Source organism: Grammomys surdaster, unplaced genomic scaffold, assembly GCF_004785775.1.
Source record: "Grammomys surdaster isolate TR1022 unplaced genomic scaffold, NIH_TR_1.0 136, whole genome shotgun sequence".
Taxonomy (NCBI): domain Eukaryota; kingdom Metazoa; phylum Chordata; class Mammalia; order Rodentia; family Muridae; genus Grammomys; species Grammomys surdaster.
In genome coordinates this window covers 15,417,927-15,436,630 of record NW_021604594.1, presented here as the reverse complement: position 1 = coordinate 15,436,630, position 18,704 = coordinate 15,417,927, and the positions used below count along the sequence as shown (strand labels likewise).

The following is an 18,704-nucleotide window of genomic DNA, read 5'->3' as shown; positions in this document are numbered from 1 at the left end:
TCCATATTAAGCTCATTTTGTATTTGCTTTTCCAGTAGCTCATTTGTCCTGGTAGCCACATAAGTCACAGTTATAGCAAGGAGATATAGAACATTCTTTCCTTTATTTTTTTTTCGACTTGAGAAAATTAATGCTGAGTGAATCAGCGCATAAATCTCTTAAGGCCACGCAACATGAGAATGAATTAGTGCCCGGGGTTGCAAAGCAAGGTCTTAAGATTCACTCTGAGAGTAGACACATTTCACAAGTGCTGTCTTGCCCTGTCATCCTCTGGACGTGAGCCTGTTTCAGCCTCTTGTAGCGTTCCCCTGTTTTACGGAATCTTCCTTTGCCTGGTGATATTTTGGCGTGCCGTCTACAGTTAGCCACATTAACTGAGCAGGGGATGGCTGGCTTTTGCTTCTAAGAGCCTAGACCTAGAAAATGTTTCTAGTCCAAAAGGTCAGTGAGCCCCTCCACTCGCTTGAGTTTTCCCACTGTGTGTATAATTTGTCTTTTCTGTAGGCAGGAATCTCCCTTGTTGTAAGACAGATAGGTGTCACCTCGACCGCTTTTGTAGGCAGATTGCTTTAAAACATTGAAGTATATAGCTCTTTATATTTTTCAGTATAGTTAAGACATCAGATAGGGAACACTTAAGAAACATGGTAATTTGATCAGGAAGTCTGTGGAATTGAGCCTAAGCCAGTGTATTGTCAATGTTTAAAACATGGTTTTATGGGGTTTTTTTTCCCCAAAACTATTAAAATGCTTGACACCTCTCTTCTCATTTGGTCAGAGTAGTTTTGTATATGTCTGACACAGATGGCTTCTTCTAGTTCCTACACAAAATGGACATTTGGCTACCACCAGACCTGTTTAGTAGCTGATGCAGGTGTTAATACAGAACCGTTTCCCTTTCTGCTGTCTGCCATTAGACACTGTAGCTCCAGGCTGTCCCTTAGCCTTGTCCCACAGGTCTCCAGCAGTTCCATACCATTGCACTCCCATCAGGAAGATTTGCTCTTCCAGCCATTGGTGATTTATGGTATGTACTGGCTGCCAGACATGCTCTCCACCTTCTACCTGGAGGTATTAACTCAGCTGTCTGAAACCATCCTTTCTTCATCTGGTGATAGACCTGTTAAAGCCCTGTGAGCAGTAGAGGCTGAAAAGCAGCTTTGGGAAGCTGGCTATGTGTGAGGTCCTTAAAGGGGATTAGCAGGACTCTCAAGCTCCCGTTAAATCACAGCAAGCCAAATGGTCAGTTTAAACAAAGACCAGGACTTATAAACGCTAAGTGAGAGTTTCTTTCTCTGCCCTTTGAATCGGAATCTTAAATAGTTTATAAATCATTTCCCGCCCCAGCACTCACATGCCTTTTGTTGTTTTTGTTTATTTTGAGACAGGAAAGGTTGGGCTAAGACAAACTGCCTGAGCCTGCCTCCTGGGTGCTAAAATTACTCGCTCGAGCCATTGTGCTCAGATTTAGAGATCTTTTTTTTTTTTTTTTTTTTTACTGAGTTGTTTTATCAATCTTTATTAAATGATTTTGATATCCAAAGGTCATCCTCTTTTTTCGACATTATTTTATTCCACCAAGAATCTAGAAAATTCCTCTAAAAATGAGGGGAGAGCCTTTCATCCCTTCTGTGTATTGAAAAAGAATATGATGACTTGCTCATTTTCAAAGTTGGGACTTAACTGCTCAGTGGGGAACATTGCTATTAAAGGAAGGGCCTGGCAAAGACACGGTGGACTTGTAGTTTATATCTATGCTACAAAAAAGTGTAAACCAGCTGGGCAGTGGTGGCGCACAACTTTAATCCCAGCACTTGAGAGGCAGGTGGATTTCTGAGTTCGAGGCCAGCCTGGTCTACAGAGTGAGTTCCAGGACAGCCAGGGCTACACAGAGAAACTCTGTCTTGAAAAACCAAAAAAAAAAAAAAAAATATATATATATATATATATATATATGTATATATATATATATATATCTTCCTGAAAATTTTTCCTTACTTTTTCTTATTTCATCCATTAAAAAAAAAAAAGTTAAGATACCATCAAAACTGTCATGCATTTTTTTAGTTCCAAACACTAAAAGACCTTACTTTCCTCAAGGCTTACTGTGTGTTTCAATTCTGTGCTCTGGCCACCTGTTCTCAATGAGCATTTTTTCTGCACATCTACATTTTCCAAGGCAGGCTAATAAATACTCTGTTCAGTTCAAAACAGCTTGCTTATGTCTAAACCATGTGTCCCTTTTAACGGAGCTGCTGTTTGGCTCAAAGGCCTGGGCCTTCGGCCAGTGGGCCTGCTCATGTTCAGGCAGGCCTCCTTGGAGCAGCTCCAGAGCCTGGCTGACAGTATCCGCCTGGTGCTTTCTCTTGTTCTAGAAGGAGCACTACATCTTGTCAAACAGTCTTGACAGGGAGAGATTTAGTGATGAAATATAGCAAAAGGAAAACTTGGTGACTGGCATGTCTGGTTCTCTTGTAACTTTTTGTAGAAACTTAACTTGTTTCCACTACTGCAGGGTTTTACCTCTCTTGTAGAACCTACCCATGTTCCAGACCTTTCCTTTAGAGTAATAGGAAATGTGTCCTTTAATACCCCTATAAGGAGATTTAATACCCCCATTGTGCCATAGATTGAATTGAAATAATATACACTAAATTAACACCATGTTCAACAGATAAAAATGAGAACAGTACCTGGCACATAATAACCAAAATTTGACCAAATCTAAGCCAAGAGCTAAAACTAAACTGGTATTCATAGATTTAAGTATTTCTTATCAATCAAAATTAACATGGTAATCATAAAAAGGGAGTAAACAAACGTGAGGACTTATTTCCTTTCCCAAATAAGAACATTTGAAAAGCAGCTACCATGATTTCATAGTGAGAAAACCTATCTTAGCAAAATAAGAAAAACTCATCTTACGCTAATGGACTTTAAATTCACCATTATGAGAAAGCATTAAGGAAAGTATCACTTAGAATGACAGTCAAGGACGCTGGGGCCCCTTACCTGTCCAGCACGGTCCCCAGTGTGACCTTGAGGAGGTTACTTTGCCATTCTGTGTCTTGGTTTTCTAAGTGAAGAAAGGAGGTCTCAGAACCCTCCCCGTGGGAATGTCATAAGCATAAACAGGCAGTACAGAAAACTGGACTGGTTCTTGGCACACCAGCAAGATGCAGTTCACATTAGCTTTCCTGTGGCCACCTGTGTTGTGAGTTGCAGCCCTGTAGGCTGTCTAGAACTGTATGGCTCATCCACCCCCACCAGACACACACAGCCGAGACTGGTAGACTATGAACATAATTGATTTCTATTGCTCCTGCACTATTTAATTGCTGTGGTGAGACCCTCCAGAGGGTTCACTTTCTTTCTATGGTGATTGGTGCAATTTGAGATGGGTCTGCCTTTAGCCTAAAGCCCCTAAATGATTGACAAGCAGACTCCTTCCTTTGTGTCATCTCCCAACAGAAGCATGACATTGGTTAAAAAAACAAACCTTTTGTCTAAACCACTGAGATGGAGGCAGGAAGCGGGGGGGGCTTTGTTTTTACCTTCTTATATAGCTTATCCTGGTGTGTACAGCTATTAAAAATGTGGTGAATTATAATTTTCTAGAACTGTGTTAGAAAATGATTTATCAAAATCAGCAGGTCTCAGATGGGGTCTTTGAGTCCTTGCAGTCACTGAGATCTTTTCAGGAGGCTTACAAAGGTAAAACCAAACAATGGCACTGAGATCTCATTTGCCTTTCTCTGTGGACAGAAATTCGCAGAGGTAACAGTGGGCAAAGCTACTGGCTGCAGCACCAGGATGCTCCTGTGGTCACTGGGTCCTCCAGTGCTATACACCTACTAGAGGGCAAACGCCAGTTTCACTATGGATAAGGCATTAAAAGTATTCCTATTATTAAACCTCTGTTCTCAAATACACACTTAAAGTGTTTGTGTGTGTTGAAACAGGAAGTAGACATGGAGAATGGCTGCATTACTGCACACAGTGGTGTCTCTAGAAAAATCACATGCTATTAGTTCTATGAACTGTATACTAAACTTGCTCTCACTCCCCCACAGAATACCATTTTTAATTTAAAAAAAAAAATAGCTGGACTTTCATGGTCAGAGGGCAGTTTTTATAAAAGTGCACAAAATGAGCTAGTCCAGTTGGTTAAAGAAAAACAACTGACATCATTCATTGATGATAAAACTTAAGGTTTCAAGCAAAGCTTAGATGTCTAGAAAATCTGTATCTGCCAGTGAGAACATGCCAGCCTCTCAGCTTCTAAAGACTGTATTTGTAATGATACAGGTGAATGAAAATTCCAGAATGAAGCCTATTACGTTGTGTGCTACCTTAAAAATGATTGGAAATACTAAATAAACAAATGTGACTTTAAAATGTTTTGTGACAAGAAAATATCATTAACAAGGTGAACTAGTGTTTCCAAATGTCTAAGGCACAGTGTCTTAAAACCATGCACAAGTAAAATAGGCATTTAAAGGAAAAGACAGACCAGGTAGTGTAGCTGACTATCAGGTGTAGCTGACTGTCAAGTGTGTTAATTATGGTTGACACTGACACTCAAAGAGTAGTTGACTTGTCTTGGTATTGTATCAAAGAATATATGTAACTATCCAAAAAACTATTAAGGGCCTCTCTTCTTTCAGCTGTGTATTTGTGTAATACTAGATTTTTGCCAGTTACTTCAACCAAAGTATCTCACAGTAGATTGAAAGCACGTGTTTTTGTGGGATTCTAACTCTCTTGAGTTAACCAGACAGCAAAGAGATGTGTCATGATGTGAATCACCTGACACTTGGCCCATCAGTTGTTTGCACTTTCATTGTAGAAACTGTAATTATCTTCCATAAAAGTATTTGTTGATCTAAAGCGACATTTATTTAAAAAAAATAGTAAATGTGTTATTTTTTTTTAATTTCTCACTTTTTACCTCTAATAGGATGAATGCTGATAGAACTCACATAAACAAATCCTCCTGGAAATTCTTTGTTACTAGAGTCAGAGCCTGTATCATGGCACCACCAATGGGACAAACTTGGCCACCTGTTACTGAGACACACTGATAGTGAAAAGCAGGATGCCAGGGAGATGGCTTAGCTGCTAAAATACTTGTTTTACAAATATGAGGAGCTGAGTTTGGATCCTCAGCATCTGTGTAAAATTTGGGCCTGACAATAGGACATGTGTTTAATGTGGCTGTGAAAAGATCTAATGACAACACAGACACACAAACACACACACAAATACATACTCACACAATCACACACATACACTTACATTCACACACACATACACACACACACTGATCACAGTCTATCCTCAGGGTCTTGGCATAAAGTTTTAGTTTAAATAGAAGTCCAGAAATATGTATAGTTAAGCAATTCTTGTCAAGGTGTGCTCCATACCTTGATCCGCCATTGCCTCACCTTGTCTCTCCTTCAGTTCTGTGAAATCTCTTTCCAGGAGACTAGTCTCTCCTCCGCTGACACCAGGCTTCAGCCTTCTCCTTCTCCCAGTATGAAATTCCAGGACATTTTTATTTTAGGGACCACTGTCTGAATAGTCTCAGTAGCCAAAGTAAGTGGCATATGTATTTGGCACATCTTCATTTCTGCCAGGCTGAGCATTACCTCTTCAGTGCTTTTTAGGAATATCAAGGTGTCCTGAGACCCTGATGTGTGAGCATTGCTGCTCCAGAGTCTTGTCTTTCTTAAGGGTGACTTGAGGTGGTACCTCAGATTGTATCAAGTGGTCCTCTCCTTCTAGAAACCTAAACTCTCACTGGGTGACGTCCAGTGGGTAGAAATGATCCACATCTCTCATTGGTGCTGCTCCCTGGCACTGCGCCCCTCACCCTCTTCCTCAGACATGTGATTCCCTGAGGTTTCTCCTTAGGAATGTAGTCCTAAGCTAAGCCTACACCCCATGTCTGCCCCCAGCCCTGGATATCATAATATAAAGAGGAAAGCATGACTCATTTGAATAAGCTACTATTGGCCATCGGGAAAAAAATCTACAAAATAATTGTTTTACAGGATAAATTTGTGAATTTTTTGGCCTTTTCTGCCAACTCAACATCTACATGCATCTTTTTTTTTTTTAACATTCCAGCCTTTGCCACACCACCCACCTTTCCTGGTCCCCCCTCCCACAGTTACTCATCCCATTCCTCCTCCCCCTTGCCTCTGAGAGGGTCCTTCTACCTCTACCAGGCCTGCTCAACCCTGGGGCCTCAAGTCTCTTGAGGATTAAGTACATCTTCTACCACTGAGGCTAGACTAGGTAGTCCTCTGCTGTATATGTGCCGGGGGGTCGGGGGTGGGGGGGGCGGCATGGACCAACCCATGTATGCTACCTGGTTGATGACTCCTTCTCTAGGAGCTGCTGGGGTTAGTTGAGACTGCTTGTCTTCCTATGTATAGGGTTGCCCTCCCTTTCAGCTTCTTCAATCCTTCCCCTAATTCAACTATAGGGGTTCCAGACTTCAGTTGAATGGTTGGGTGTAGGTATCTGCTTCTGTCTCAGTCAGCTGCTGGTAGGACCTCTCAGAGGATAGCCATGCCAAGCTGCCATCTGTAAGCACTTCATAGCATCAGTAATAGTGTCAGGCCTGGTGTACCAACGCCACCCATGAGATGGATCCCAAGTTGGGCCAGTCATTGGACTGCCTTTCCTTCAGTGTCTTCATTTTTGTCCCTGCAGTTCTTTTAGACAAGAACAATTCTGGGTCAGAAATTTTGACTGTGGGTCATCCCTCCACTTGAGGTTTTATCTACTGGAGTTGGACAGTAGAGTTCCCTCTCCATTGTTGGGCATTTTGGCTAAGGTCACCCCATTAAGTCCTGAGAGTCTGTCACCTCCCAGGTCTCTGGTACTTTCTACCTCTCTCCCTGCAAGGCTGCATATTTCCATACATTCCCCTGGCCCTCTGGGTTTCTTTCCTGTTCCCCCACACACACCATACCTGATCCTGCTCCCCTTTTTCCCTCCCCCTTTCCTCTCCCACACAGGTCCCTCCCTCCCTCTGCCTCCCATGATTATTGTCTTCCCCCTTCTAAATGAGATTGAAACATCCTCACTTGGGCCTTTCTGCTTTTTAAAACTTCTTGCAATCTTTGGGTTGTATCCTAGATATTCTGTACTTTTTGGCTAATATCCACTTATCATTTCTCTAATCACTAAGGACTTTGAACATTTCTTTAAGTGCTTTTCGGCCATTCAAGATTCTTCTGTTGTGAATTCTGTATTTTGCTCTGTAGCCCATTTTTAATTGAGTTATTTGGGTTTTTGGAGGTTAACTTCTTGGGTTCTTTATATATTTTGGATAGTATCCCTCTCTCAGATACAGGGTTAGTGAAGTTTTTTTTTTTTCCCAATCTGTAGGCTGCTGTTTTGTCCTATTGACAGTGTCCTTTGCCTTACAGAAACTTTTCAGTTTTATGAGGTCCCATTTTTCAATTGTTGATCATAGAGCCTGAGCCATTGGTGTTCTGTTCAGGAAATTTCCCTTGTGCCAATAAGTTCGAAGCTCTTTCCCACTTTCTCTTCTTTTAAAGTCAGTGTATCTGGTTTTACGTTGAAGTCCTTGATCCACTTGGACTTGAGCTTTGTGCAAGGTGATAAATATGGATCTATTTTCGTTCTCCTACATACAGAGCACCAGTTAGACCAGCATCATTTATTGAAGATGCTTTCTTTTTCCACTGTATGTTTTTTGCCTCTTTATCAAAGATCAAGTGTCCATAGGTGTGTGGGTTTATTTCTGGATCTTCTATTAATTGATCTATTGATTGATTGCTGTCTTCATCTCTATTGCTTTGTAGTACAGCTTGAGGTCAGGAATGGTGATTCCCCCAGAAGTTCTTTTAATGTTGAGGATTGTTTTTGGCTATCCTGGGTTTGTATTTCCATATGAAGTTGAGAATTGCTCTTTCCATGTCTTTGAAGAATTGTGTAGGAATTTTGATGGAGATTGCATTGACTCTGTAGATTGCTCTCTATTTTTTCAGAGGCTTTTCAACATCTAATGAGATGATTATGTGACTTTTTTCCTTGAGGATGTTTATATACTATATTACGCTGATGGATTTTCATATAATGAACTATCTCTGCATTCCTAGGATGAAGCCTCCTTGATCATAGTGAATGATGGTTTTGATGTGCTCTTGGATTTGATTTGTGAGAATTTTACTGAGTAGAGAATTTTGTTGAGTATTCTAGCATTGATATTCATAAGTGAAATTGGCCTGAAGTTCTCTTTTCTGTGTTTGGTCTTTGTGTGGTTTAGGTATCAGAGCAACTGTGGCTGTATAAAATGAATTCAGTAGTGTTCCTTTTGTTTCTATTTTGTGGACAAGTTTGGTGAGTATTGGTATTAGTTCTTTGAAGGTCTGGTAGAATCCTACACCTGGCTGTGGGCTTTGGGATTTTTTTGGGGGGTGGTTGGGAGGTTTTTAATGACTATTTCTATTTCCTTAGGGATTCTGGAACTGTTTAGATAGTTTACTTGATCTTGATTTAAATATGGTACATAGCATCTGTCTAGAAAATCATCTATTTCATCTAGATTTTCCAGTTTTGTTGAGTATAGGCTTTTGTACTAGGTTCTGATGATTTTTTAAATTTCCTCAGTTTCTGTTGTTATGTCTCCCTTTCATTTCTGATTTTGTTAATTTAGATACTGCCTCTGTGCTTTTTTGCTAACGGGTTTATCTATTTTGTTAATTTTCTCAAGGAACTAACTCTTGGTTTTGTTGATTCTTTGTTTCCAACTGGTTGATTTCAGCCCTGAGTTTGACTATTTCCTGCCATCTATTCCTCTTGGGTGTGTTTGCTTCTTTCTGTTCTAGATCTTTCAGATGTGTTGCATGTATAGGATCTCTCCAATTTTTTATAAAGGCACTTAGTGCTATGAATTTTCCTTTAATTATGTCTCATAAGTTTGGGTGTGTTGTGTCTTCATATTCTCTGAATTCTATAAAGTCTTTGATTTCTTTCTTCATTTCTTCCCTGACCAAGTTATCATTGAGCAGATAATTGTTCTGTTTCCATGAGTATGTGAGCTTTCTGTTGTTTTTGTTGTTATTGAAGTCCAGCCTTAGTGCATGGTGATCTGATAGAAAGCATGGGATAATTTGTCAATTTTTCTGTATCTATTGAGTCTTGTTTTGTGTCTGATTATATGATCAGTTTTGGAGAAGGTTCCATGAGGTGCTGAGAAGAAGGTATATTCTCTTGTTTTGGGGTAAAGTGTTCTGTAGATATCTGTTAAATCTTTTTGCTTCATAACTTCTGTTAGTTTCACTGTGTCTCTGTTTAGTTTCTGTTTCAATGACCTGTCCATTGGTGAGAGTGGGCTGTTGAAGTCTTCCACTATTAATGTGTGTGGTTCAATGTTTTGAGCTTCAGTAAAGTTTGTTTTACGAATTTGGGTGCTCTTGCATTTGGGGCATAGATGTTCAAAATTTGAGACTTTCTCATGGTGAATTTTTCTTTTGCTGAATATGAAGTGTCCTTCCCTATCTTATTTGATAATTTTTGGTTGAAAGTCTATTTTATTGGTCATTATGATGACAACTCCAGCTTAATTCTTGGGACCATTTGCTTGGAAAACTTTTTCCAGCCTTTTACTCTGAGGTAGTGTCTGTATTTGTCACTGAGGTGTCTTTCTCATATGGAACAAAATGCTGGATCCTGTTTATGTATTCAGTCTATTATCTGTGTCCTTTTTATTGGGGAATTGAGTCCATTGATGTTGAGAGATATTAAAAAAGATTATTGTTAGTTATTTTTATTTTTGTTGGTAGAGGTTGTATTAATGTGTATGGGTGTATGATTCACTTCTTTTGGGGTTGTTGTGAAATGTTTCATTTCTTGAGTTTTCTTGGGTGTAGTTACCCTCCTTCTGTTGGAGATTTCCTTCTAGTATCCATTGTACTCCTGGATTAATAGAAAGATATTGTTTAAATTTTGTTTTGTCATGGGATATCTTGGTTTCTCCATCTGTGGTGATTGAGAGATTTTCTGGGTCTAGTAAAGATATTGTTTAAATTTTGTTTTGTCATGGGATATCTTGGTTTCTCCATCTGTAGTGATTGAGAGATTTTCTGGGTCTAGTATCTTAGTCTGGCATTTGTGTTCTCTTAGAGTCTGGATGATGTCTGTCTAGGATATTCTGGCAGGCCTCCTTGGAGGCAGATATAGGTCTGTGACCTAGGATAGAGCAAGTGTCCTGGGAGGCAGGCAGTGCTGTCTCTGATTATAGTCACCCTCCTGTGTCTCTGGTTAGGCAGGCATCCTATGTCCCTGCTTATTGTGGACCTCCTGAGAGACAGGCAGGCTGTAGGGTGTGGGAGGGTACTGGGCTTGCTGATCTGGCCCCAGTGAGGAAGCAGTTGTACTTCTTCTGGCCACTGGAAAGACTAATCTGCATAGGTACAGGAGAGTGACAAGAACTTATGTGTTGCTGTATTACACAAGGACCTATACCTCTGGACCCATGCAGTGCTATTCCTCCAGGACTGTATGTCCTAAGTTTAGGGCCTCACCTAGAGGTCTGCCTCCCTGGGTGGGTGGGTGGGGGAGGGATCTTCTGTTCCTTAGGATATTTTCTTCAATTGGAAGTTGTATTTGGTCTTCTGGGGGAAATTCCTCTCAAGTCATTCTAGAGAGCCTAGAAACATCTCCACTTTGGCTCATTGTAGCTCTAACTATCCTGGAATCATGACCACATTCAGTCCCTATCCTTATAAATACCAACAAGCCATGCTCGATGCTTTGACCTCCTGGAAGCACTGTGCCTCCCACTCAAGGCCATTCCTTGCAAGGACTCTCACGATACCCTTGTCATCTCCCAGGGGCTTTCCTTGTTTCATTTGTCCCTCACCTGATGGGTTCTCCTAACCATCCCTGTGCCTTTTCACAGTCACCCTTCCCTTTATATTTGTTCCTGTGAGGCTATGGGTAGGATATTCACCAACCTGAACTCCGGACTACATGGAACTGTCTTTAGATTGGGCTCTAGCACGTTGTCACAATGTGACTTTGGAGAGCTTGATGTCTGGATACCTCAGCTCCCGTATGAAAAGAGACCTCTGAGTACTCTTGCCTTATGGAGCTACCATCAGGAAGAAATCATAGCCTTGGAGCCTCTGTACATGAAAATTAGTGTGCAAATTAGAAGGTACTTGGACATTTACTAGGTAGTTGTTGCAAAAGAGGGGTTTAGAAAGAGGAGAAACACATACTTTCTACCCCAGAGGAAAAAAGAAGCTTTGAGAAAATGCCTCAGCTAGAATTCAGGATGTAGGGACAGGCACTGGGATGGCCGAAGGAAGAGGAACAAGAGGATATGGTTGCTGACTGTAAGAGCTCCCCTGTACTCAGCCCAACAGCTTATAGTACCATCTCCAACTGTTTATTCTGGAGGAGATGTTCTCCACCGTCTACGTGAAGCACAAAATAGAGTCTCTGATTGCTCATTGTCATTTGGGCCTCAAGACTTTGCCGGTACATACGAAGATGCTGGCTGGAGTCCCATCGAGTAGCTCTGATTTTAGTTGAGCACAGGCTGCCCCCTACTGATGGTTTGGGATGCTTTCAGACTAGATGGACTTCAGTGATTGAGCTCCTTTCCTATAGGGACCTCTGCAGAAAATGAAGAGATTCATCTGTGAACCAGTGGAATCCTTCAGGCTTACATAAACTATATTGTTACTACCTCAGAAGTAACCTTTTCTCATTAAAGTTCATGCAAACTAGTATGCCCAGGTCAAGGGTAATTTAAACAGAACCTAGAGAGACCAGGTAGTTGCATGTTGACAATTTGTGAGAAAAGTGGCATATGTGTGTTTGATTAAACACACTGACGTCATTTGCAATCAGTAGGTTTGGGAGCTTGCTTGGATGGAGAGAGGTGGGAGACTGAAGACTAGCTCAGGGCACTGAAAATCTAGCACCATGCTCTGGCTGCCCCCACCAGAAGTGATTGGTAGCATTATCATACTGTTTCTGTTGCACAGATAACATTTTATTGTGCTGTTTTCTAATGTAATAAAAAAAATCAATTAAAGATTAAATATTAACTAATTCACAGTGGACAAGATTATGAGTTCTCAATCTTGGAAGGGCACCATAAATGTTGTACAGGAGAAAGATTGGGTGAACAGTGCTTACACAGCAGTTCCCTGCCTCATTTATATCTGTTTCCAGAAGCCATAAAACAATGGTGCTTATAGCAACAGAGAAAATGCTGGTCAATCTGGACACACAGCTCCTGCTTTTAGAAACTGGAGAAGCCATTGCAGGCCTCTCAGTTGTCTAGAAGTTGTAGTTATAATTGATCATGAGACTTTTGAACTTTCAGAACACCTTATGGTTTATATGAATTTCAAAAACAATATTAAATTGGTTTGGATTGCTTCAGAATAGCTATGAAAATTAATCTCTTACATATTTTTTGCCAGAAGAAAGTAAGGCAGAGACTATACACCTGCTACGTTGCATAACATAACTGAGTTTCTTACATGATGTCCTTTGGTGTGATTCTAAAACAAGGGTCATCAAACTTTTCTGTAAGGACCTGGTAGTGTTGTAAAGTTGTAGGTGCTTTCTGTTGCAGTTTTTCAAGTGTGCTACTGGAGCAAGAAAGCCACCTAAGACAGAAAGGAAAAAAGTGGTTACAGGAGTGTTCCAATAAAACTTTATTCATAAGCACAATTCTGGCAGTTTCTCTATCTCTGCTTTGAAGTGGAATAACTTTATGAGCCTTGAAGGAAAGGAACAAGAAGAAGAAAAGTGAGGAAAGGAAGGAAGAAGAGTGGGGAGAGGGAGAAGGAAGAGAGGGAAACAGAGGTGAGAAAGAAATCATAAGATGATGTCAGTTGCAAATTCTGCTGTTGTTATGTTTCCTGGAGCCTTTGAAATCTGTTGACTGGATCGTAAGTGTCTGATATCTCTTCTTTGAGCAAAATTACAAGTTATTAATTGTATGTATGAACTTTATTAAATTCAAGACAACTAATACATTTTCTTTGCATCTGAGCAAAGACTTTTCCACTATCTTGATTTTTAGAAGTATTTACAATCTTCACTGTCTGTGAATGCGTGCCCCACCCCTCAATTAGAATCTCAGAAACCTTACTCATTCTAGGAGGTAGCGCAGTAATTTTTTTTATTCAATTAATCCCCCAAAAAAATTAAGGAAAAATTTCTTATACACAGAATATGTGTGTGTGAGAGACATAGCTTTCTATGATGCAATTTTGTCTTAATAAAGGCAGGTACATTGAGATGAACCTGTGGTCCCTTTACAAAGTAGAAAATATCATTTCAAAGACTAGAACATAGCAAACACGGAGGGAGCTGTATTATCTAGAATCTGGCATGTATGTCTTTCTGAGTGATTATCTCTTTGGCTTTGTTGTTCTAATACTTTGTTGTACATAAAATTCCTCTAGAGAAGTAAAGGTGCTGGTTCTTTTTTAAAAAAAAAAAAACAGTTAGGGACTCAGTCTTACTAAGTTTTTCCATTAAAATGAATGGCTTATCTTTGAGTTCTTTTATTTCAAAGGTTTTTCTGCTAGAATTTGGGTCAAAACTACATCTGGTTCCTTTTTTCTCTAATAACACATGAGGGACCACTAACAAGATGGTGGAGGCTCTGGGGAACACAGAGGGAACTATTGAGGATAAGCGATTCTGTCAAGAGACAAAATGACATTACAGGTGGTTTGGATCATTACTGAGGTACGGGGTGCTTCTGGTGCTTGGAATCACACACTAACCTGAAGGCCAGCAGTGGAGCCCAGGCTCTTTCATGATTTCTCCTGAGGAAGATGCTTTGGAAAGCATCATCAGCCTAAAAGCCTGATGTTCTCTGAGCCACACTTGTGTCTACAAGCACATTATCGTTTCCAGCAGTAACAAATGGGAGAATGGAAATTTTCCTCCCTGTGCTGATACAATCCAAATGGACAGTTTTTAAAACACAGTTATTTGGATCAAATTGAGTGCCTACTCAAAGATATATGCTGGGTGACAGGATGTGAGTAATGGATGAGGGACTGCGTGGCTTTTATCAGAGGGATTTGACTGTGTCTAAGACCTTCTGGAACACAAATGTAAGACGAGACCATTATCCCTGCCTTTCCTGTTTGCGTAGATATGAATATAATGGAAATTGGTCCTCTGCTACGGCTGTCCCTGTGAACACCAGCAGTAAGAAAAACAAACTTTTTTTTTTTTTTTAAAGAACAAGGGCTTTACAATCAGAGCTCATCTTCACAAAGCAAATTTTATCTGAAAAACATGGTTTTTATTTTTGAAGGTTCCTCATTATTCTGACAGGCATTGTTGTTGACATTTTTATCAGATACGAATTAGGACATTTAATTGAGAAGTGACCCTAATCTTCCATAAGTGATTTAACAACTTACATTTATTCATTTTAAAAATTAATAGAGAAAACCTTTTGTTCTCTCTCTCTCTCTCTCCCTCTTAGTAAGCTGAGAGCAGCCATTTGGGGCTGAACAGTAGGGCAGGTGGGAGCACCCAACCTAACTGTTGTTGTTAGCCTAAACTCTGCTACTTAGATGTCAAAGACTGCCTGTTAGACATAAGCGACTGTAAACTCATTGAGCTCCTGAACTGTGTGTTTTGATTTAGTCCTGTGTAAGAATCGGTTTGACATAGCAGTTGATGGGTTAGGGCTACTTCAGCTCAGCTGTTGTTCTGAAGTGCTATGTGTGGTAAAACACCATTCTCCAGGTCACGGGGAACCAAATTCATCTTTCATTGGAAAACAGCAGCAGAGCAGTTTGTATTGTCTGCCAGAGGGCTTTGGGCATCATCAGCCTGTTAGAGTTTCAGTAGCTTCTAGAAGAGCTACGTTGTGCCTGCATACAATTCCTCACACAACTCAAGTGTGGTCATCATTTCTTGTCTGTCTATAAGCTAAGAAATAACATAAGGCCCTGCTGGGTCTGAGGAAAGGGGCAGGGGGTGGCCTGGGTTAGCAGGTGGCATGAATTTGTTCTGCTGTGGGCTGAAGCATTAACTGAGGCCAGACAGACTGTTTTCCTGCCACTGGTGGCCACTGTCAGTGCTGGACCACTAGTTTAGAGACTGAGTCAATTGAAAATACATCATTGTGTTTTAGTTACTAATTATCTAACCTCGTAAAAAAAAAAAAAAGCTCGTAAAAGTATTAGAGGTGTCAAGGGTGACTTTTCAAAATGAGAAACATAGTGACACCAACGGCTCCTGTTCTGTAAACTAGAGGGAAGATTGGGGGCATTTGACGAGTTGATGCATGCTTTTGCCTGCTAAGCCTGAGTGGGTATACTTTCTTAAATCTCTAAGTTAGACAGGTCTGAAATTAGTTGCTTAAAGACTTCAGGGGTCAATCACTGGAGCTACTAAGATGAGAGTTATAGAATTGACAGCTAAAAAAAGATCTAATCCAGCATCTGAATTGCAAATGAGGAAGTTGATGCCTTTGCCAGAAATTACAAAGCTTCTGAGCTAGAACCTACATTGCAAGTTGCCTCTCATGGAGTGTGCACATCGTAATTAAACTAAGTAAGAGTCAGAAAGTCTTTGGGAATCATCATGTTGTGAGTTCCTAGTCATAACTTTCTTGAATTTTTATGTTGAAATAGAGATTGATTTAACTGGGAGTGAGGCATGTCTAAAAATCAGTTGTTTAACTCAGTTAAACTAGAGACTAGAATTTAGGAATAGATAATTTCTTGAGTTGTAGAAAAGATGTCTGTGGGACCAGGACTGGTAAGTAAGTAGGAGACCAAGTGTCAGCACCCCTGGATGCAAAGTTGTCTCAGAGGGAAAAGAACAAAGCAGCTCTAGAGAAGACTGAGGGCTGCCATGTTCCCCAGGAGCAAAAGATGAGAGTTTACATCTGAAAGTTGAGGCTGTGTCTAAGTTAGATGTCTTTGCCTCTATGTCAGAAAAACTCAAACCTAAGCACTGCAGACCATATTCATTCTCAGAACCAACTAGAAAGTAGTCTCACTAGAAGGTGCAAGGAGGTAAAGGCATTGGTAAAATACAAAATAACCATGTGACCTTACCCTGAGGAGTACCTGCAAATACTCTATGGCTACTCTAGTGCCATAAGCAAGTCACCTCTGAAGCCACAGAAAGAATTTTATCATTAACTTCTTAACCTGCCTTTATTCTATCAGCACAGATGTTGGCTACCAATGAACAATAGAACGATTACTTTCTGTTCACAAGAAATTTTTTTTTCTAAGTAGTGGTAGTTAGAGCTGGAGCGCTGACCCAGGGGTTAAGAGAACTAGCTTACTACTTGTTCTTCCAGGGGACCTGAGTTTGGTTCCCAGCACCCATGTCAGATGGGTCATAACTGCTGTTAACACCAACTCCAAGTGGATGTGATGCCCTTTGTGGGACACTTAAACATGACAAAGCAAAAATCAAGTCTAAGTAGTGCTTTTCTTTGCTTGAAATTCTGTAGCAATTCCTCCTCTTGTGATATGACTCACTACAGTGTTGAACCTCATTCTCCATGGACTGGTGATTTGTGTATCTCCCCCTAGAAATGAGAAATCCCAAAGGGGCAGGAATTGTATCTTAACCACCAAAGTACACCAATGCTATGGTTGTGGAGATCCTCCCCATGTTCTGGCTTCAAGAATAAATAAATGGGGTGGAATACCAAGATGTTGCTGAACACTTACTGTATTTTGTTTTTTCTTCCTTGAGGACTTCGGCATTATGTTCCTGCATCACCTTGCAACAATTTTCTTAATAACCTTTTCATATGTCAACAACATGGCCCGAGTAGGAACCCTGGTCCTCTGTCTTCACGACTCAGCCGATGCTCTGCTAGAGGTAAACCTTTTCCTTTCATCTTGAGGAAGACAAAGTCCAGAACTCACAAAGTCCCCGGACCAGATGTCCTGTGGTGTAGTGGATGGTGCTTTGAAACTGCTAGCTGTTGCTTAGTGGGTTAAATTGAAAAATCTGAGACTTTAGATTACCATGAAAATGTGTGTCCAAAGTGAGCTTTGTTAGCATCATTGGCTAATGGGAAACTGGAAGCTTTGACCAGTCCACATTTGAATAGTTGATTATTTAACAGAAAAATCATTGTTTTAATAGATTTTCTGAGAGTCACACTGATTTATCTGAAAACTGCTTATAGCCAGTTTAGTCTCACAATACAATTAAGCAGTTTGTTTTTTGTTACCAGTATAGATATTTTCATAGTGGTTTTTAAGAGTAAAAGGAACATAAGAATTGTAAATTGTATACCAAAGGTATGTAAAGAATTTACTACTTTCAGAGTTAAACTCAATGTTATATGCATAAATAAATCTTTTTACTTTATGCCAAGATAAACTCAAACAAGTAGAGTTTGCATAGAATTGGCTCTTGGAGTCACCCTTTTCTTCCCCCTGCTGTGTCATGTTTCCATTGCTAAGAAGAATCTTCAGTCATAATCTGTTATTGCAATCAGAGGCACAGATGCACACAGTTAATCTTTCATAGAGGTGGTAAGTCAAAATTTGAACTGAATGTAAAACCTCATCAAAAATTCTGGTCCCCTGAAGGTTATGAAACTAAAGTAGTCATAAGTCAGAAGAGAGTTTGTGGTCATGACTGTTATGTGACTCAAGCTGAACTTAATTCAGCATGTTTTTAAAAGGAGAAATTATGTAATAGGCAGGAAGTCCTCTGAAATTCTGTTATAATTTGATTGTATCCATTGTATGCTTAGAAGTGGAGATTTATGCTGCAGCCTACGTGTAAAAATCAATCCTAGACCTTGAGCCAGCATTAATTCCTGTGGAAATCTCTGGCATGCAGTTTGGCTAGAGTTGTGATAGAGGAGATACTTGTTGAATTATCGTCCACCACTTTCATCCAGAAAAGATAGCTAATCCAATAATACAAATATGTGGCTTAAAAGCAAAAGATTTTCATAACCAGGATTCTTTTTGACATCATAGATAATGCTTGGAAATGTCCAGTTAGTGAAATCACAAAATAGTGTTTACAGCACATTTATCTCCAGCAAGTTTGCTGCCACTACTTATCTGTTGCTTCTGATGGAACATCAAAGAAAAGGGGTGTATTGGTGATACCTAGCCAGAAGAAGGCTGAAAGTACTTTTCTTTGGATGTAATTCACAGTGTTACACTTCAATTATTCATGAAATTAAAAGCTCATAATCTTGACTTCCACTCAGGTGATGGATATTTCCTCTTAAGACACATTGATCTCATAGCTTTGTGCACTGCTTAGCACTGCCAAATGAATATGAATACCTCTAAGGACGCTATCAACATCTTTTCCAGTAATTAATTTTCCGAAACATGGAAAGTAATCTTGTGTTGCAGAAGAGATCTACAGTTTCCAATAGTGTATAAGTGCTGTGGACTCTGCATAACTTCAAGAAACGGGGAAGAAAAAGTTCACTTCCCAGCCCACGTGCTCATCCTGAGAGTCGCCTTAAGAAGCGACATCCGAGGAAGCAGTGTGGTTACCTCCCACTGAAATGGCTGCCATCAACCATGGAAGTATTTCCTGCAGACATCAGAGGATTAGTAAATTTCAGCTAGAAAATGAGCCTGTAATGAGGCTATAAATCCTATGGAAATAGAGTCACTGATATAGAATAGGCATGACACTGTCTTCAT

At 40.2% G+C, this 18,704-nt stretch overlaps 1 protein-coding gene across 1 annotated transcript in view; it reads left to right on the top strand.

Moving 5' to 3' along the window:
* The window catches only part of Cers6 (ceramide synthase 6), a 242,045-nt gene that overhangs the window by 181,298 nt on the left and 42,043 nt on the right, over window positions 1–18,704 (top strand). The window contains exon 7 of the mRNA XM_028762983.1: window positions 16,765–16,893. Coding sequence (XP_028618816.1) covers window positions 16,765–16,893 — 129 coding nt within the window. The remainder of the gene's footprint in view (window positions 1–16,764; window positions 16,894–18,704) is intronic.